Source organism: Mizuhopecten yessoensis, unplaced genomic scaffold (genome assembly GCF_002113885.1).
Source record: "Mizuhopecten yessoensis strain PY_sf001 unplaced genomic scaffold, ASM211388v2 scaffold11037, whole genome shotgun sequence".
Classification (NCBI taxonomy): domain Eukaryota; kingdom Metazoa; phylum Mollusca; class Bivalvia; order Pectinida; family Pectinidae; genus Mizuhopecten; species Mizuhopecten yessoensis.
In genome coordinates this window covers 62773-81158 of record NW_018408847.1, presented here as the reverse complement: position 1 = coordinate 81158, position 18386 = coordinate 62773, and the positions used below count along the sequence as shown (strand labels likewise).

The 18386-nt window shown below is 34.5% G+C and overlaps 1 protein-coding gene across 1 annotated transcript in view; it reads right to left on the bottom strand.

Annotated features, from left to right (window-relative positions):
- Positions 1 to 18386, bottom strand: part of LOC110464840 (formin-binding protein 4-like) — a 57875-nt gene that overhangs the window by 31133 nt on the left and 8356 nt on the right. The window contains exons 5-13 of the mRNA XM_021520289.1: positions 17174 to 17271; positions 16462 to 16762; positions 12245 to 12443; positions 9555 to 9948; positions 9027 to 9137; positions 8064 to 8259; positions 6660 to 7105; positions 5018 to 5122; positions 4051 to 4184 (exon numbers count right to left, since the gene is read on the bottom strand). Coding sequence (XP_021375964.1) covers positions 4051 to 4184; positions 5018 to 5122; positions 6660 to 7105; positions 8064 to 8259; positions 9027 to 9137; positions 9555 to 9948; positions 12245 to 12443; positions 16462 to 16762; positions 17174 to 17271 — 1984 coding nt within the window. The remainder of the gene's footprint in view (positions 1 to 4050; positions 4185 to 5017; positions 5123 to 6659; positions 7106 to 8063; positions 8260 to 9026; positions 9138 to 9554; positions 9949 to 12244; positions 12444 to 16461; positions 16763 to 17173; positions 17272 to 18386) is intronic.

Sequence of the window (18386 nt, the reverse complement as noted above, 5' to 3'; positions counted from 1 at the left end):
TATAGATACACATTTCCAAAAGGACTTAATTTCTGTATCATATTTTTAACCCAACACTTGACCCAAGCTCCAATTAGTGTTTGTTGTTTTAACAATATACCCTATTCCCACTTATCCAACCCAAACTTTTTACCTGTAGTACCTATTTTTCAAAAAGTTGGATAAATGGGAATGAACTGTTGCCACCTGGCATGGGCAGAACAGGTAATTGGAATAAAACGATGTTGTTTTCACAACAGAAAAGTTTGTTTGTTTGTTTGATTTTGTTTAACGTCCTATTAACAGCTAAGGTCATTTAGGGACGGCCTCCTCTGTGTGCAAGATGCATGTGTGTAGTGTATGTGTGTGTATTTTGGGAGCTGCGATATGTTTGTGTTTCAACAGAAAAGATTCAATCTTACATACAGATAAATCTTTCACTTTTTTTTTATAAAATACACGATTCAAAGTAGTTTTCTGATCGTCCGCAAATCTGACTGAATCGGACATCGATAGGCCTATCAGCAGAGTGTGTACGCTTTGTTAAAAGCAGTCAAACAGGCCCGATAAGGACCTCCAACAGCCAAATTCACGAGACATGAAAAACACAAAACGATTGTGATTTCAGCAATTCTTCTTTGAAAAGAAAAGATCGAAATGTTTTTGCCTGTTTTGAGCTCGTTAATATTTATTTTTCAAACTCGAACTTTTATTATTATCAGTTCAATTCGCATGTTTGTGACATTGTGAGTTCCTGCCGGTAAATAGTATCAAGTGACCTAGACTCTCAATCTGATTAAAATCATCTGTTACATGGCTTCGTTAACTTCGTACTACGCCTACACAAACTTGCAAACTTCGCCACTTTCCCCATGTCAATTTGGCACATTCCTACTGTCAAGATTAAATAGTTCAACATGATTTTACCCAAGAACGGCATTTTAACCCCAGAGTGCTTAGCTTATTATGATGCAATTCTTCGTTATGTTTCCCCATACGTGGTATGGTACCTAAAAGTTGGGCCTATTTTACTGGAGTTTCTTTATCAGATTCTATTGTATAATATGACTTAAACTTGCAATTTTTCAAAATGGTTAAATAGACAATGCAATCAGGAGTTATTCAACGAATGTCAACAGTTTATTGCTGCAAGCATATTTCAAAACATTTCCGAAAATCCCAGAAAAATTCGCGATAAATCAAATGGTTGCGACCAAGGACTGGTTTTGGATTGTGAGTATCTGCGCACCCCTTTATTGACATTTTCATTTTTCCTTAAAAATGTGCACACTATATGCGAATATTTACGATAGTCGATGGTCAGACATAAAATATCTAAATCAATCAACAGCAATCCATAATACAAGAGGCCCAATGGGCCTACATCGCTCACCTGGTATAAAACTCACACTTGTAACTTTAAAAGTGATCTAAAATAAAGCTACAGGCAAAATATCAGTATTTATGATTAAAATTCGTTTAAAAGACCCTGTTAATTTTTTTCAAAACATTTCACCCCTGTGATTGAAAGTCGAACAAAGTCATTATGTTGAACACATTGTATAGCCTTTCATCTCAGGATGCAACTTGCAAAGTATAAACATCCTGGGACCCATGGTTATTCATAAGAGGTTGTTTAAAGATTTTAAACAAATTTGACCCCTGTGACCTTGAATATAAGTCAAAGTCATTCACTTTAACAAACATAGTAGTCCTTGATCCCAGCATATGCTACTAACTAAATATCAACATCCTGAGCCTTTTGGTTATTCAGAACAAGTTGTTGAAATATTTTAAACATATTTGCTCCTTGTGACCTTGAATATGATTCAAGGTCATACATTTAAACAAACTTGGTAGCCCTTGATCCTAGTATGCTACTGACTAAATATCATCACCCAGGGCATTTTGGTTATTCAGAAGAAGTTGTTTAAAGTTTTTAACATATTTGACCCCTGTGACCTTGAATATGGGTGAAGGTCATTTATTTGAACAAACTTTGTAGCCCTTTATCTCAGCATGCTACTGGCCAAATATCATTACCCTGGGCATTTTGGTTATTGAGAAGAAGTTGTTTAAAGTTTTTAACATATTTGACCCCTGTGACCTTGAATATGGGTGAAGGTCATTCATTTGAACAAACTTTGTAGCCCTTCATCTCAGCATGCTACTGGCCAAATATCATCACCCTGGGCATTTTGGTTATTCAGAAGAAGTTGTTTAAAGTTTTTAACATATTTGACCCCTGTGACCTTGAAAATAAATGAAGGTCATTTATTTGAACAAACTTGGTAGCCCTTCATCCCAGTTTGCTTCTGGCCAAATATCATCACCCTAGGCCTTTCGGTTATTAAGAAGAAGTCGTTTAAAGTAAAATATTGACGCCGGACGCCGGACGGACGGACGGACGGACGGACGGACGGACGACGGACGCCGCACCACGGCATTAGCTCACTTGGCACTTCGTGCCAGGTGAGCTAATAACAGTCTACCCCTTCGTGAACCTCAAAGGTGCCTGATTCATACTCGGAACATCTTAAGGTTATATGTAATTCCCGTGTGAAATTTGGAACGCCTTCAGGTTGTTTGTTATTCCTGTTTGAAAAAGAAATGTATATCTGATTTATCCAAGAGCTTGTAATTAGTGCCTGGTATATTCCGAAAGAAGCAAACACACGAAAGCTCTTCAGAGTGATAGGCAACAGATGTCAAAATCTGGAACTGAAACAGAAATTTCAAATAGTCCACACTGGGGTTCCCCCAGGGGTGACTAAAAAGACAGAAGAAAGGAAATACGCAATGACATGGAATGAAAAGACAGGAGAAAGGAAATACACAATGACATGGAATGAAAAGACAGAAGTGAAATGAAACTTTCTTTAAGATGTTACTTCTTCTCTTTAACAATAAACTTTTGTTGATGCCAGTCACATACTGTAAAGATAGAGAAAATATTAACAACCACACTAATGTATTGTAAGTCTGTTTTATAGTAATCCTTAAAATAAGAATGCAATTTTCAGCCAAATACATGAAGGAACCATACATATTGGATTTTGAGAAAAACTTGGAAGAATTCTGGAAAGAAATTGAGTTGAAATACGATACCACAGCTTCTTTTAAATAGACTTATTTTTTTGTTTATCACGATGTGTTTGACCTTATATTGATGTGGAAGTACACCATTTGTTTATACATTTATCCCCCTGGCCAGAGATTCTTTCTACACAATTAAGGCTAACTGACAACATCGATTACTCAGGTCTTAGGGAAGTATTCTTTACTTTAACCATTTGGAAAGTGCAAAAGCTTTTTATTTGAAATTTATTCAATTTTATTGTGAAAAGTTTTAGAGACAATGAAACTATTTTTTCCCAAAGAATCTCATTAAGTAATGACTGACGTCAACATAAGTTCAAAATATTTACAGTTTCCCCCACCAAGTCATTGAATTAGTTTGATAACATGTAACAAATGAAATATGTGTAACCAGCTGTACTTACCTTTTATCCTTACAAACCAGTTTCAAGAATCAATTTCTTCTCTTTCTCCTCTTGGATCCATTGTTTACGTAGCCATGGAAACAATATCTGACAGTCTTATGATCAGTTGTCATGGAAACAAAGGTCCTGCACATTTCACATGGGTCTATAACCTTTGAACTCCAGCCAAAGATTGACAGTTTTAACACTTTCTCCAGTGCTATCAAACATGGCAGTGAGTCTAACTGTCCAAATGTTGACACAATGCATTCAAGTATGGACCAGAAATAATGTTGGGTGTCTTTCTTATTTTTATTCTTAAACATTATTTTTTTTCGCATTCATTTATCCGATATCATGTCAGCCCTTCTTTATAGTGCGTGAAGGTTCTATAATGACACAGAACAATCAGGCGAACTAAACCAAGCAAGGTGTTGGAAGACGTTATATTCCCATTTTTCTTTATGTAAATTTATCCCCAAACTAAGGAATCATTTTTGGTAGACTGGTGTCGGGATGGGAAGGAGGTCCATACTTGGCAGCACAAATGAGGATGCAGAAGAGAGTAGAGAAAACAAGATGGCCGTACCTGTCCCAGTGACACGTCCAGCCAGGGGGCGCTGCACTCTGCTCGTACTGCTGGAGTTGCCAGTTTGCCTCCTCAAGTTTGGCTACAAAGAACTCTGTGTTCAGTCCACCTGCCTGCCAGTCCTGATGTCTTGTCTGAAAATACAAATATTTTGAAATTTCTTTCATTCTCTATCTGAATATACAAATAATTTGCAAATTCGTACATTTTCTGTCTGAAAATATAACTATTTTTTCAATTCTATTTTTCCGCCCTCCACAAACAATCAATATTTTCACAAAGGAAAGGAGTCTCTCTGAGATGAACAATATTGCAACATTTCTTTTCAGCCTGTTTAAACGACATCTATAATCAAAAGTTCTTCTCTCAACACACATGTCTTCTCTAACACTCCTGGAATAAGTCAGACTCTGCACTGACACCTTGTGGGTGATAGAAATAGAATAGTTTGATCCTTCAATCTAATCAAAAGAATCACACACCAGCATAACAGTAAAAATTACTGACTTTGAAGTCAGGTGTCCCTTCATTGTAATCAAAAGAATTGCACACCAGCATAACAGTAAAAATTACTGACTTTGAAGTCTGCTGTCAATCCTCTGTAATCTTTAAAGATGGTTATAAGCCTAGCAGCTGGTTTATTCCTTATAACTGTAACTAATCAACAAGCATGGGACTACAATTTTGTCATGACATATGCCATCGGTGTAGAAAAGGTAAGTAGTCGAGACAGGAACCCTTGGATTTTGAAACTTATTATATGCAGTTGTCAGTTCTCACAAATTTGATTGTTGATGTACTTTGCAGGTGTCAAACCTGTGCTAACTGACACTGGACGGGCTATGATGGTGTATGAGACCAGCTACAGTGACAGAAACAACACACCTATAAGGTGCTATCCTTATACTCTAGCTCATATGGCTGACTAACACAAGACTCAATGAACCTATTATATCAATAATCTTACCTCCAGCTCTATCAGAAGTATCTGAAGTTTTGAAAGGCCTTTCTTTGTCACTTCAAGAAACTCCAGCTTGCTGAGTGCTAGGTCAGCTAACTCAGATGCCTGCATCTGTACAATATATTGAAATCTTATACATCAATACAATATATTGAAATCTTATACAACTGTACAATATATTGAAATCTTACATCTGTATAATATATTGAAATCTTACATCTGTACAATATATTGAAATATTATGTTGACAATATATTGAATTTTATACATCTGTACAATATATTGAAATATAACATCTGTCCAATACATTGAAATCTTATACAACTGTACAATATATTGAAATCTTACGTCTGTATAATATATTGAAATCTTACATCTGTACAATATATTGAAATCTTACATCTGTACAATATGTTGAAATCTTACATCTGTACAATATATTGAATTTTACACATCTGTACAACATATTGAAATATTACATCTGTACAATACATTGAAATCTTATATCTGTACAATATATTGAATTTTATACATCTGTACAATATATTGAAATATAACATCTGTACAATACATTGAAATCTTATACAACTGTACAATATATTGAAATCTTACATCTGTACAATATATTGAAATCTTATATATCTGTACAATATATTGAAATATTACATCTATACAATACATTGAAATCTTATACATCTGTACAATATCTTGTAAATCTAACATCAATACAATATATTGAAATCTTGTACATCTGTACAATATATTGAATTCTTACATCAATACAATATATTGAAATCTTATATTGACAATATATTGAAATCTTCCATCTGTACAATATATTGAATTTTATACATCTGTACAATATATTAAATCTTATACATCTGTACAATATATTGAAATCTTACATCTGTACAATATATTGAAATCTTATACATCTGTACAATATATTGAAATCTAACATTAATACAATATATTGAAATCTTACATCTGTACAATATATTGACATCTTACATCTGTACAATAGATTGAATTCTTACATCAATACAATATATTGAATTCTTACATCAATACAATAGATTGAATTCTTACATCTGTACAATAGATTGAATTCTTACATCAATACAATATATTGAAATCTTACATCAATACAATATATTGAAATCTTTCAAGCTTATATTTAGCTACCAAAATTTAATCAGGTTAAGAACTCAACATTACCATACTATGTTTTAATCTAAATCTTTTGAGCTTGTAAGATATCTTCTGCACAAGTTTTACTTCAAAAGTCGCAAATAGTGAAGTTTGAATTTTGACCCTTTAACCTAGGCTGATTACTACCAAAATCTGATTGGGTGTAGAACTTGATGCCATACTATGGTGTAGATATAGTTTAAGTACATCAGTACATGTACAAGATATCTTGTCCACTACCTATTTTACCAGGACAGCTACACCAATGGACACGCTGACAAAATATTTATTGTATACCCCTGCTTTACCTAAAAGGTGGTATGTAAGTCATTTCATCACTTTCAGCTTGCAGATACATATCTTACTGCTTATCAGAAACATTCCTTTACAATTCAATATTTATATATTTCAGTTCATCAGTTTAGCCATCTTGACAACAAACTGTCACATGACCTACCTTGAGATTAGCCAGCTGAACCTCCTTCAACCGATCTTCAGACTTGACCATAGCTTTCTCCAGGAATTTCTCGGTCTCCGGGGGAAGCTCCTCCACAACAGGGACTTTCTTTACAATTTCTTCCTCTACCTTAAGAACTTCTTTGACTTTCTCTACTTTTACTTCAGTTTCGTCCTTCTTCTCCTTCTTTTCCTCCTTTTTACTTTCCTTTTTCTCCTTCTCTTTCTTTCCATCCTTTTCTTTCTTTTTCTCATCACGATCTCGATGCTTATCTTTCTTTTTCTCGTCTTTGTCTTTATCCTTGTCTCTGTCCTTCCTTTTATCTCCCTTTTCATCTCTATCTCTCGAATGCCTATCATCTTTTTTCTTTTTCTTATCCTTCCTGTCGTCATGTTTCCTCTTTGAGTCTCGGTCGTGGTCCCTCTCACTTGATGACCGATGTGATCCTGTGTATATCCAATGTTTGGGAGTTTAAAGAGTATCTCATTAAAACACCAATACAATTATAATATACAATAACAAAGAGATTACAATCTGATCAATTTATCTCCAAAAAAGTTCTGTTGAAGTTGTGAATTTTTTCTCTCACTCAAGATAAACAATAAACATATACTCAATAAAATACTTAAGCAATAAATGTTTTAGCAAATGTTGTTATGGTCCTCTAACAAACATTGCTATTGATGACAAGCTTATATCAGTAGGGCTTTATGTAAGTTTGTAAGCAATAGAAATGTGTTATAGGACCATAACAATATTTGCTAAAATATTCATTATTTATATTCACATTTTGATAGAGTAGTTATGCTTTATTTAGTTATTTCGAACAGTTTTTGAACAGCAAATTAAGTGTAAACGTTGACAACAATGAAATTGATGACCTCACAATAGAGATTGATGATGTTACAATGGCAAATGTTGTTATAGTCTCACAACAACAATTGCCTTCATAATGTATTACAATTGAAGGATGCAGAGCAAATGTAAATATACAGCAATAAATTGCCATAGGACCAGCACACAACTGTGAGATGAACTAGAAATGGGGGATATCAGTGTTTGTAATATTTGTATCCTAGAATTCTCCCCTCCCCATGAAATCTTTTTTAAATCAAGCTATAGTACAACATAAATTAATTTGAGGCAGCAAATTACCTACTGATGAAATCACGTCTGTAAAAATCTGTCACAACTTGAGAGTACCTTATGATCACAGAATACAAGTATCTTCACACCATTACACATTGTACCAAAGTGGAACAAAATCACATCTAAGTTGTTTAAGCTATTTTACTTTGAATTTATAAAAAAAAGATTGTGATTCGATTCTAACAGTAATTGGATATAAGGTAATTGCATCCTAAGGTTGAAAGAGAAACTCTAGGGCTTTGTTATTTAACGAACCATGTTCATGCTCTCTCTTTCTGAAGTCTGAGGACTTGGGCCTCTTGCTGTCCCACACCGTCTGTGGGAGGTCTTCCTCACATGATCTTTTCCTTGGCGGTCCAACACGCCTCTCCAGTTCTCGTGCCATCATCTCCTCAATTGCTGCTTTGCGCCTTGCTGCAATCCGTGCCTCCATCTCCTGACGTTTCTGGACCTGTACAGATTGGACAAGCTTTTCTCTTACCCTGGATAAGTCCACACTTAGAATGAACTATTTACTATTTAGAAAAGATCTTTGCCAGTGTGAAAAAAAAAATCATTTTAAACAATAAGGTTTGTTCTTATTTCCCAAAAGTTAAGGTACTGTTGTAATTTCTCTGTGACATGTTTGAGGATTATTTAGGAATATATGGGGTTTTTTTTAGTACATGTTTTTTCCTTTTATGGACAAAAAGACAACAATATTTTTATACTGAGTGTAACAGCAAATCACATATTTACCCAAATTTCAATGTGTTTTGAAAAAATTTGGTCATCCGAGTTGTAATGTGGTGGTTTTATTTTTGCTGTATGAGATGTGGCTTGGATTAAATTATATATTCAAAACATGAAGTACAAGAAAAGCAAAATGAGACGAACATTTCAGAAATCACTATTTCATCTCATGTGTAGGATATTACAATGCAGCACCAACAGAGATTCCTTTGCTGTCATATGGCAAAACTACATGATATTTTGACTAGTGAAGAGATTTGGAGTTCTGATGGTGTTAACTGACGTTACCACTCAATGTTCATAGCAGGAGTAACTAAGCAGATTCTGTAACATTCTCCTAGCTTCATACACTGGACATGTTCTTAGGCATCGCGACCAGATATTGCAGCATCAACAGCTACAGGATTTTGAGAGGTTGATAGATATGCTTTAACAAATAGATAAAGGGAGACTGAGACTTTGTTTGTCCTGTGGTGTAAGACTGACCTGTTCCTTCATTTCATCCACCAGGCTCTTCTGTTTCACTCCTTTGGCTTCCTTCTTTTTCTCTTTGACATCAGCTTTAGGATCTTCCTTGGACGTCTTCTTGGTATCAGACTGGTGTAGAAAACATCCACAAATTCCATAATATCACAGAATGTTCAACAATATCTTCAGTGATATTCAACTTTACCTTACTTAGTTAAACTATTGGTCAAACAAGATACAAACTATTATCAGCAATACCAGACACTGATCGTGACTTTCCATTACCCTGAAATTAATCACATTCACTGAATGCATGTCCTTTAGAACCTCAATTTGTGTCAATACCTCTTTAGACATTATATGTGTGAGAATAATGTGTAGGTCTTTTTGTCACAAAGAGAGGACTATTAATAGTTCACTATATCAATTTTCTTTTTACAAAATTATGTTATCTTCCTGTGTAGCCATCAGTGTTACTCTTCTTGTCCTACATTACTCTTCATGTCATCTATAACTGTTAAAGAATACAAGCTTTACAACACTTACCTTTTTGACTTCTTTACTGTCAAATGCCATGTCAAGGGCTGCATCAATGTCATCGAGATCCATTTCTACCTCAGCACTGTCCGAGTCGTCCTTGTTTTTCTTGGTTGACGTTTTAGGATCGTCACTTTCATACTCACTGCTGCTGTTATCACTGTCATCGTCACTGTTAAAGTAAGTAGCGTCAACCAACAGTGCCTTGGATGGCTTGGTGCTGTCTGGTTTTGGAGAGTGCTGACGGTCTGTGTTTTTAAGAATACCACTACTTTTCTTCTGGTTCAGAAAACTAGAGGTTGATGATACTCCAGAGTTGTCGACCCCTTCCAGTGATGAACCAATGCCAGATGGCAGCTCCGGACCAAACAGTCTAGGTGTTCCTGAAGTCCTGCTATCAGGACTGAGAGAAAACATTAAGAGTCACAAAAATTGTATAAGCAGGCAAGTCTAGCTAATTTAGTTTTAGAACACAAGGAAATTATTATTATTTACAACCACTCCTTCCCATTAACCCTTTCACCCCTATGTAACTTTAGTAGACTCTACCATGCATTGATCTAGATGAGTCCATTATGGTCTACAGTGGTAATAGGGTAAAGATTATATCTACTCATACATGTACAGTATGTATGCAAGAGAGAGGGTGGCCTAGCACTAAAGTTCCATTTAACATCAATAGGCTGGGGAAAATACAATGAAAGTAAATGACCTGTTCTTAGCAAGCTTCTGGCCACATATCATTACCCTAAGGCTCATGGTTTATCAGAAGAGGTTGTTTGAAGATTGTAACACATTTGATCTTTGTGACATTGAACAAAGGTCTTTGAACAATGGAGATTTAGTTTCTTATATTTCATGGTTTTAGACGATCCCAATTTTTTTTTTGCCGCCCTCGCCAGAAAAACAACACCTTAGTCTCGATTCTGCTACTTCGTGGTGGCGAGACAAAAAAAACTTAAATTTCAGTTACAAAAATCTGTGGTGTACATGTATGTACATGAATATGTAAGCAAATGTTCTGTCCAGTAATTTAGGATTAAAACAAACATAGGTACAAGTAAATGAATGGGCTTTTGTCGGCATCTCATTTCAGAAAGATTGAAGAATTCTGTCTTCCAGGCAATTTTAACCATTTCAGTAAAGACATCTCTCAACATCAAGTCGAGCCATTTCTACCTGAATTTTCATGACTTTTCATGTGTAGGAATCCATCCACGGAAGACCACCACAGCATTGTACGATTTGGATACGGACATTGGATCTGGTTTGCCTATTATTCAGTATTATGATAATGACAACAACATTGTCAGTAAAATGTGACAGGGTGGAATGCTATGCTGCCAATTAACCTTTAAGCTAGGTACTGACCTTAAAGTTAACCTTAAACTTGAGTATTAACCTTTAACCTGAGTATTAACCTTTAACCTGAGTATTAACCTTTAACCCGAGTGTTAACCTTTAACCTGAGTATTAACCTTTAACAGAGTATTAACCTTTAACCGAGTATTAACCTTAAACCTGAGTATTAACCTTAAACCTGAGTATTAACCTTAAACCTGAGTATTAACCTTTAACCTGAGTATTAACCTTTAACCTGAGTATTAACCTTTAACCTGAGTATTAATCTAAATCCTGAGTATTAACCTTAAACCTGAGTATTAACCTTAAACCTGAGTATTAACCTTTAACCTGAGTATTAACCTTAAACCTGAGTATTAACCTTAAACCTGAGTATTAACCTTTAACCTGAGTATTAACCTTTAACCTGAGTATTAACCTTTAACCTGAGTATTAATCTAAAACCTGAGTATTAACCTTAAACCTGAGTATTAACCTTAAACCTGAGTATTAACCTTAAACCTGAGTATTAACCTTTAACCTGAGTATTAACCTTTAACCTGAGTATTAACCTTTAACCTGAGTATTAATCTAAATCCTGAGTATTAACCTTAAACCTGAGTATTAACCTTAAACCTGAGTATTAACCTTTAACCTGAGTATTAACCTTTAACCTGAGTATTAATCTAAATCCTGAGTATTAACCTTAAACCTGAGTTTTAACCTTTAACCTGAGTATTAATCTAAATCCTGAGTATTAACCTTAAAACCTGAGTATTAACCTTTAACCTGAGTATTAACCTTTAACCTGAGTATTAACCTTAAACCTGAGTATTAACCTTTAACCTGAGTATTAACCTTTAACCTGAGTATTAATCTAAATCCTGAGTATTAACCTTAAACCTGAGTATTAACCTTAAACCTGAGTATTAACCTTTAACCTGAGTATTAACCTTAAACCTGAGTATTAACCTTAAACCTGAGTATTAACCTTTAACCTGAGTATTAACCTTAAACCTGAGTATTAACCTTAAACCTGAGTATTAACCTTTAACCTGAGTATTAACCTTAAACCTGAGTATTAACCTTAAACCTGAGTATTAACCTTTAACCTGAGTATTAACCTTTAACCTGAGTATTAATCTAAATCCTGAGTATTAACCTTAAACCTGAGTATTAACCTTTAACCTGAGTATTAACCTTTAACCTGAGTATTAACCTTAAACCTGAGTATTAACCTTTAACCCGAGTATTAATCTAAATCCTGAGTATTAACTTTAAAACCTGAGTATTAACCTTTAACCCGAGTATTAACCTTTAGTACTGTTTATGTACTGCTACATCATCAGTTTACTCACTGGTCCTGTTTGGGTTTAGTCGGTTTGACGCGCCCCTCCTTGGTGAGTCGATCAACCTTCTCATCGTACTCCTTGCGCAGTAACAAGTACTGAGTGAACTCAGCAGTGATCTCCCAGGTAACCTCGTTAGTTACAGTGTTCCAGTAGTAGAAACACTGGGTGTGGTCATCCAGCGTCTGCTGCCAGACTGACACCGGCTCTATGGGAGAAAATGTTTAACTCCTACCAATACCCTGTTACATCTTTTAACTCCTACCAATACTCTGTTACATCTTTTAACTCCTACCAATACTCTGTTACATCTTTAACTCCTACCAATACCCTGTTACATCTTTTAACTTATACCAATACTCTGTTACACCTTTTAACTCCTACCAATACTCTGTTACATCTTTTAACTCATACAAATACCCTGTTAGACCTTTAACTCATATCAATACCCTGTTACCCCTTTTAACATATACCAATACTCTGTTACATCTTTAACTCATACCAATACCCTGTTACATCTTTAACTCATACCAATACCCTGTTACATCTTTAACTCATACCAATACTCTGTTAAATCTTTAACTCATACCAATACTCTGTTAAATCTTTAACTCATACCAATACCCTGTTACACTTTTTTACTCCTACCAATACTCTGTTACACCTTTTAACTCCTACCAATACTCTGTTACATCTTTAACTCATACCAATACCCTGTTACATATTTAACTCATACCAATACCCTGTTACATATTTAACTCATACCAATACCCTGTTACATATTTAACTCATACCAATACCCTGTTACATATTTAACTCATACCAATACTCTATTACACCTTTTAACTCATACCAATACCATGTTACATCTTTAACTCATACCAATACCCTGTTACATATTTAACTCATACCAATACTCTATTACACCTTTTAACTCATACCAATACCATGTTACATCTTTAACTCATACCAATACCCTGTTACATGTTTAACTCATACCAATACCCTGTTACATCTTTAACTCATACTAATACCGTGTTACATCTTTAACTCATACCAATAATCTGTTACATCTTTTAACTCATACAAATTCCCTGTTACATCTTTAACTCATACCAATACTCTGTTACATCTTTAACACATACCAATACTCTGTTACATCTTTTAACTCTTACCAATACTCTGTTACCCCTTTTTACTTATACCAATACCCTGTTACCCCTTTTAACTCATACGAATACCCTGTTACATCTTTAACTCATACCAATACTCTGTTACATCTTTTAACTCATACAAATACCGTGTTAGACCTTTAACTCATATCAATACCCTGTTACTCCTTTTAACTCCAACCAATACTCTGTTACATCTTTAACTCATACCAATACCCTGTTACATATTTAACTCATACCAATACCCTGTTACATATTTAACTCATACCAATACTCTATTACACCTTTTAACTCATACCAATTCCCTGTTACATCTTTAACTCATACCAATACCCTGATACATCTTTAACTCATACCAATACCGTGTTACATCTTTAACTCATACCAATACTCTGTTAAATCTTTAACTCATACCAATACTCTGTTAAATCTTTAACTCCTACCAATACTCTGTTACATCTTTAACTCATACCAATACCCTGTTACATATTTAACTCATACCAATACTCTATTACACCTTTTAACTCATACCAATTCCCTGTTACATCTTTAACTCATACCAATACCCTGTTACATATTTAACTCATACCAATACTCTATTACACCTTTTAACTCATACCAATACCATGTTACATCTTTAACTCATACCAATACCCTGTTACATATTTAACTCATACCAATACCCTGTTACATATTTAACTCATACCAATACTCTATTACACCTTTTAACTCATACCAATACCATGTTACATCTTTAACTCATACCAATACCCTGTTAGACCTTTTAACTCCTACTTAACTCATACCAATACCCTGTTACATCTTTAACTCATACTAATACCGTGTTACATCTTTAACTCATACCAATACTCTGTTAAATCTTTAACTCATACCAATACTCTGTTAAATCTTTAACTCCTACCAATACTCTGTTACATCTTTTAACTCATACAAATACCGTGTTAGACCTTTAACTCATATCAATACCCTGTTACCCCTTTTAACATATACCAATACTCTGTTACATCTTTAACTCATACCAATACCCTGTTACATATTTAACTCATACCAATACCCTGTTACATATTTAACTCATACCAATACTCTATTACACCTTTTAACTCATACCAATACCATGTTACATCTTTAACTCATACCAATACCCTGTTAGACCTTTTAACTCCTACTTAACTCATACCAATACCCTGTTACATCTTTAACTCATACTAATACCGTGTTACATCTTTAACTCATACCAATACTCTGTTACATCTTTTAACTCATACAAATACCGTGTTAGACCTTTAACTCATATCAATACCCTGTTACTCCTTTTAACTCCAACCAATACTCTGTTACATCTTTAACTCATACCAATACTCTGTTACATCTTTTAACTCATACAAATCCCCTGTTAGACCTTTAACTCATATCAATACCCTGTTACCCCTTTTAACTCCTACCAATACCCTGTTACATCTTTAACTCATACCAATACTCTGTTAAATCTTTAACTCATACCAATACTCTGTTAAATCTTTAACTCCTACCAATACTCTGTTACATCTTTTAACTCATACCAATCTGTTACATCTTTTAACTCTTACCAATACTCTGTTACCCCTTTTTACTTATACCAATACCCTGTTACCCCTTTTAACTCATACGAATACCCTGTTACATCTTTAACTCATACCAATACCGTGTTACATCTTTAACTCATACCAATACTCTGTTACATCTTTTAACTCTTACCAATACTCTGTTACCCCTTTTTACTTATACCAATACCCTGTTACCCCTTTTAACTCATACCAATACCCTGTTACATATTTAACTCATACCAATACTCTATTATAACTTTTAACTCATACCAATACCCTGTTACATATTTAACTCATACCAATACCCTGTTACATATTTAACTCATACCAATACTCTGTTAAATCTTTAACTCATAACAATACCCTGTTACACTTTTTTACTCCTAACAATACTCTGTTACCCCTTTTACCTCCTACCAATACTCTGTTACATCTTTTAACTCCTACCAATACTCTGTAACATCTTTTAACTCCTACCAATACCCTGTTACATCTTTAACTCCTACCAATACCCTGTTACATCTTTAACTCATTCCAATACTCTGTTACATCTTTAACTCATACCAATACTCTGTTAAATCTTTAAGTCATACCAATACTCTGTTAAATCTTTAACTCATACCAATACCCTGTTACACTTTTTTACTCCTAACAATACTCTGTTACACCTTTTAACTCCTACCAATACTCTGTTACATCTTTTAACTCATACAAATACCCTGTTAGACCTTTAACTCATATCAATACCCTGTTACTCCTTTTAACTCCTACCAATACTCTGTTACATCTTTAACTCATACCAATACCCTGTTAGACCTTTTAACTCCTACCAATACTCTGTTACATCTTTTAACTCATACAAATACCCTGTTAGACCTTTAACTCATATCAATACCCTGTTACCCCTTTTAACATATACCAATACTCTGTTACATCTTTAACTCATACAAATACCCTGTTACATCTTTAACTCATACCAATACTCTGTTACATCTTTAACTCATACCAATACCCTGTTACATCTTTAACTCATATCAATACCCTGTTACATCTTTTAACTCATATCAATACCCTGTTACATCTTTAACTCATATCAATACCCTGTTACACCTTTTAACTTAATCAATACCCTGTTACACCTTTTAACTCATATTAATACCCTGTTACACCTTTTAGCTTTTACCAATACCCTGTTACATCTTTAACTCATACCAATACTCTGTTACATCTTTTAACTCATACCAATACTCTGTTACATCTTTTAACTCATACCAATACTCTGTTACATCTTTTAACTCATACCAATACTATGTTACAGCTTTTAACTCGTATCAATACTTTGTTACATCTTCAATATCAAGTTATATTACTTTCTTTCATTATCCGTCAATAAACAAAAAAGTTATTCCAATCTATTTAAGGAGGTCAAAGCCTAACATTCTAGATTTACCTTCTGGCCATTGCTCTGCCTTTGATTCCTTAGCCATGGCCTCAGTGCTTTCGTTCTGCCTCATGCACTCTGATGCCCCCTTAACAAACATACTCTTGTACTTGGATCTAGACTCCATCTCTTTTGCTGACTCTTCCCTTTTACTGTAAGTCTTCGCTGGTGGCTCCTGATCATTACTGCTCTGCTGGTTGACATTGAGTTTGAAGCTTGGTGGAGGGATTTCTACCATACAGCTTGGGCGGTCCTCTTCTTCTTCCTCATCTTCTTCTTCATCGTCTGGCACAGGCAAGGCATCAATTTCCTGAAAATCCAACAAAAATATGTCCTAGATGTACCGGTTAGGCATACAGATATTTAAGCTCCCAATATCTTTGTAACACAAGTGTCCAAATAAACCATGTTTTGCATAACATTCTGCTGGCATTGATCATTTTTTGTTATTGCATTAGCTAACTAATTGCTGTTTTAAAACAATTTGCAGATACCAACATTTAAACTAGAATGGTTATATGGAGGTTAAATAAAATGGCCACCATGGTCGTATTGGTGGGTTACCTGACTAGATCTTACACTTCTATATCTCTTTAATTTTAATCTCTTTAATGACAATAGGAAACAGTTTGTTTGTCATGACATAAATAAGGCATGGCAAAACAATTCTAGTAATTATTGTAACAACACAGTTCACCTCTGACAAAAGTAAACTTCTTACAGCTAAAAAGTCGGCTACTTTATCGTCAATGTCTGTTTTCCCACCATTGAGTTCGCCTGGCAGTGATGACTCGGAAGCTCCATCCTTTACTGGGGCACCTAAACAGAAAGATCCGTCTTGTTAACCCTAAACAATTCAATAGTAAAATCTGTCTTGTTAACCCTAAACCCTTCAATAGTAAAATCTGTCTCGTTAACCCTAAACAAATCAACAGTAAAATCTGTGTCGTTAACCTTAAACAACTCAATGGTAAAATCTGTCTTGTTAACCCTAAACAATTCAATAGTAAAATCTGTCTTGTTAACCTAAACAATTCAATAGTAAAATCTGTCTTGTTAACCCTAAACAAATCAACAGTAAAATCTGTGTCGTTAACCTTAAACAATTCAATAGTAAAATCTGTCTTGTTCACCCTAAACAATTCAACAGTAAAAACTGTGTCGTTAACCCTAAACAATTCAATAGTAAAATCTGTCTTGTTAACCCTAAACAAATCAACAGTAAAATCTGTGTCATTAACCTTAAACAATTCAATAGTAAAATCTGTCTTGTTAACCCTAAACAATTCAACAGTAAAAGCTGTGTCGTTAACCCTAAACAATTCAATAGTAAAAACTGTGTCGTTAACCTTAAACAATTCAATAGTAAAAACTGTCTTGTTAACCCTAAACAATTCAATAGTAAAAACTGTCTTGTTAACCCTAAACAATTCAACAGTAAAATCTGTGTCGTTAACCCTAAACAATTCAATAGTAAAATTTGTGTCGTTAACCCTAAACAATTCAATAGTAACAAGAGGCCCAATGGGCCTGAATTGCTCACCTGGTATTAATCTCACACTTGTAATCTTTAAAGTGGACTAAAATGCAGCTACGGGAAGAATATCAGTGTTTGATTCATAAGAGCCTATTAAAAGATTTAAACATATGACGCCTGTGACCTTGAATGTCAAACAAGGACATTAGGTTGAACAGAGTTTAAAGTCTTCCAACCCAGCATGCTTTTGGCAAAATATCATAACCCTGGACCTATTGGTTATACAGAACAAGTCATTTAAAGATTTAAACATATATTGACCACTGTGACCTTGAATATGGGCGAAGGTCATTCATTTTGACAAAATTGGTAGCCCTTCATCCCAGCCTGTTAATGACCAAATATCATCGGCCCCTGTGACCTTGAATATATGTAAAGGTCATTCATTTGAATAAAC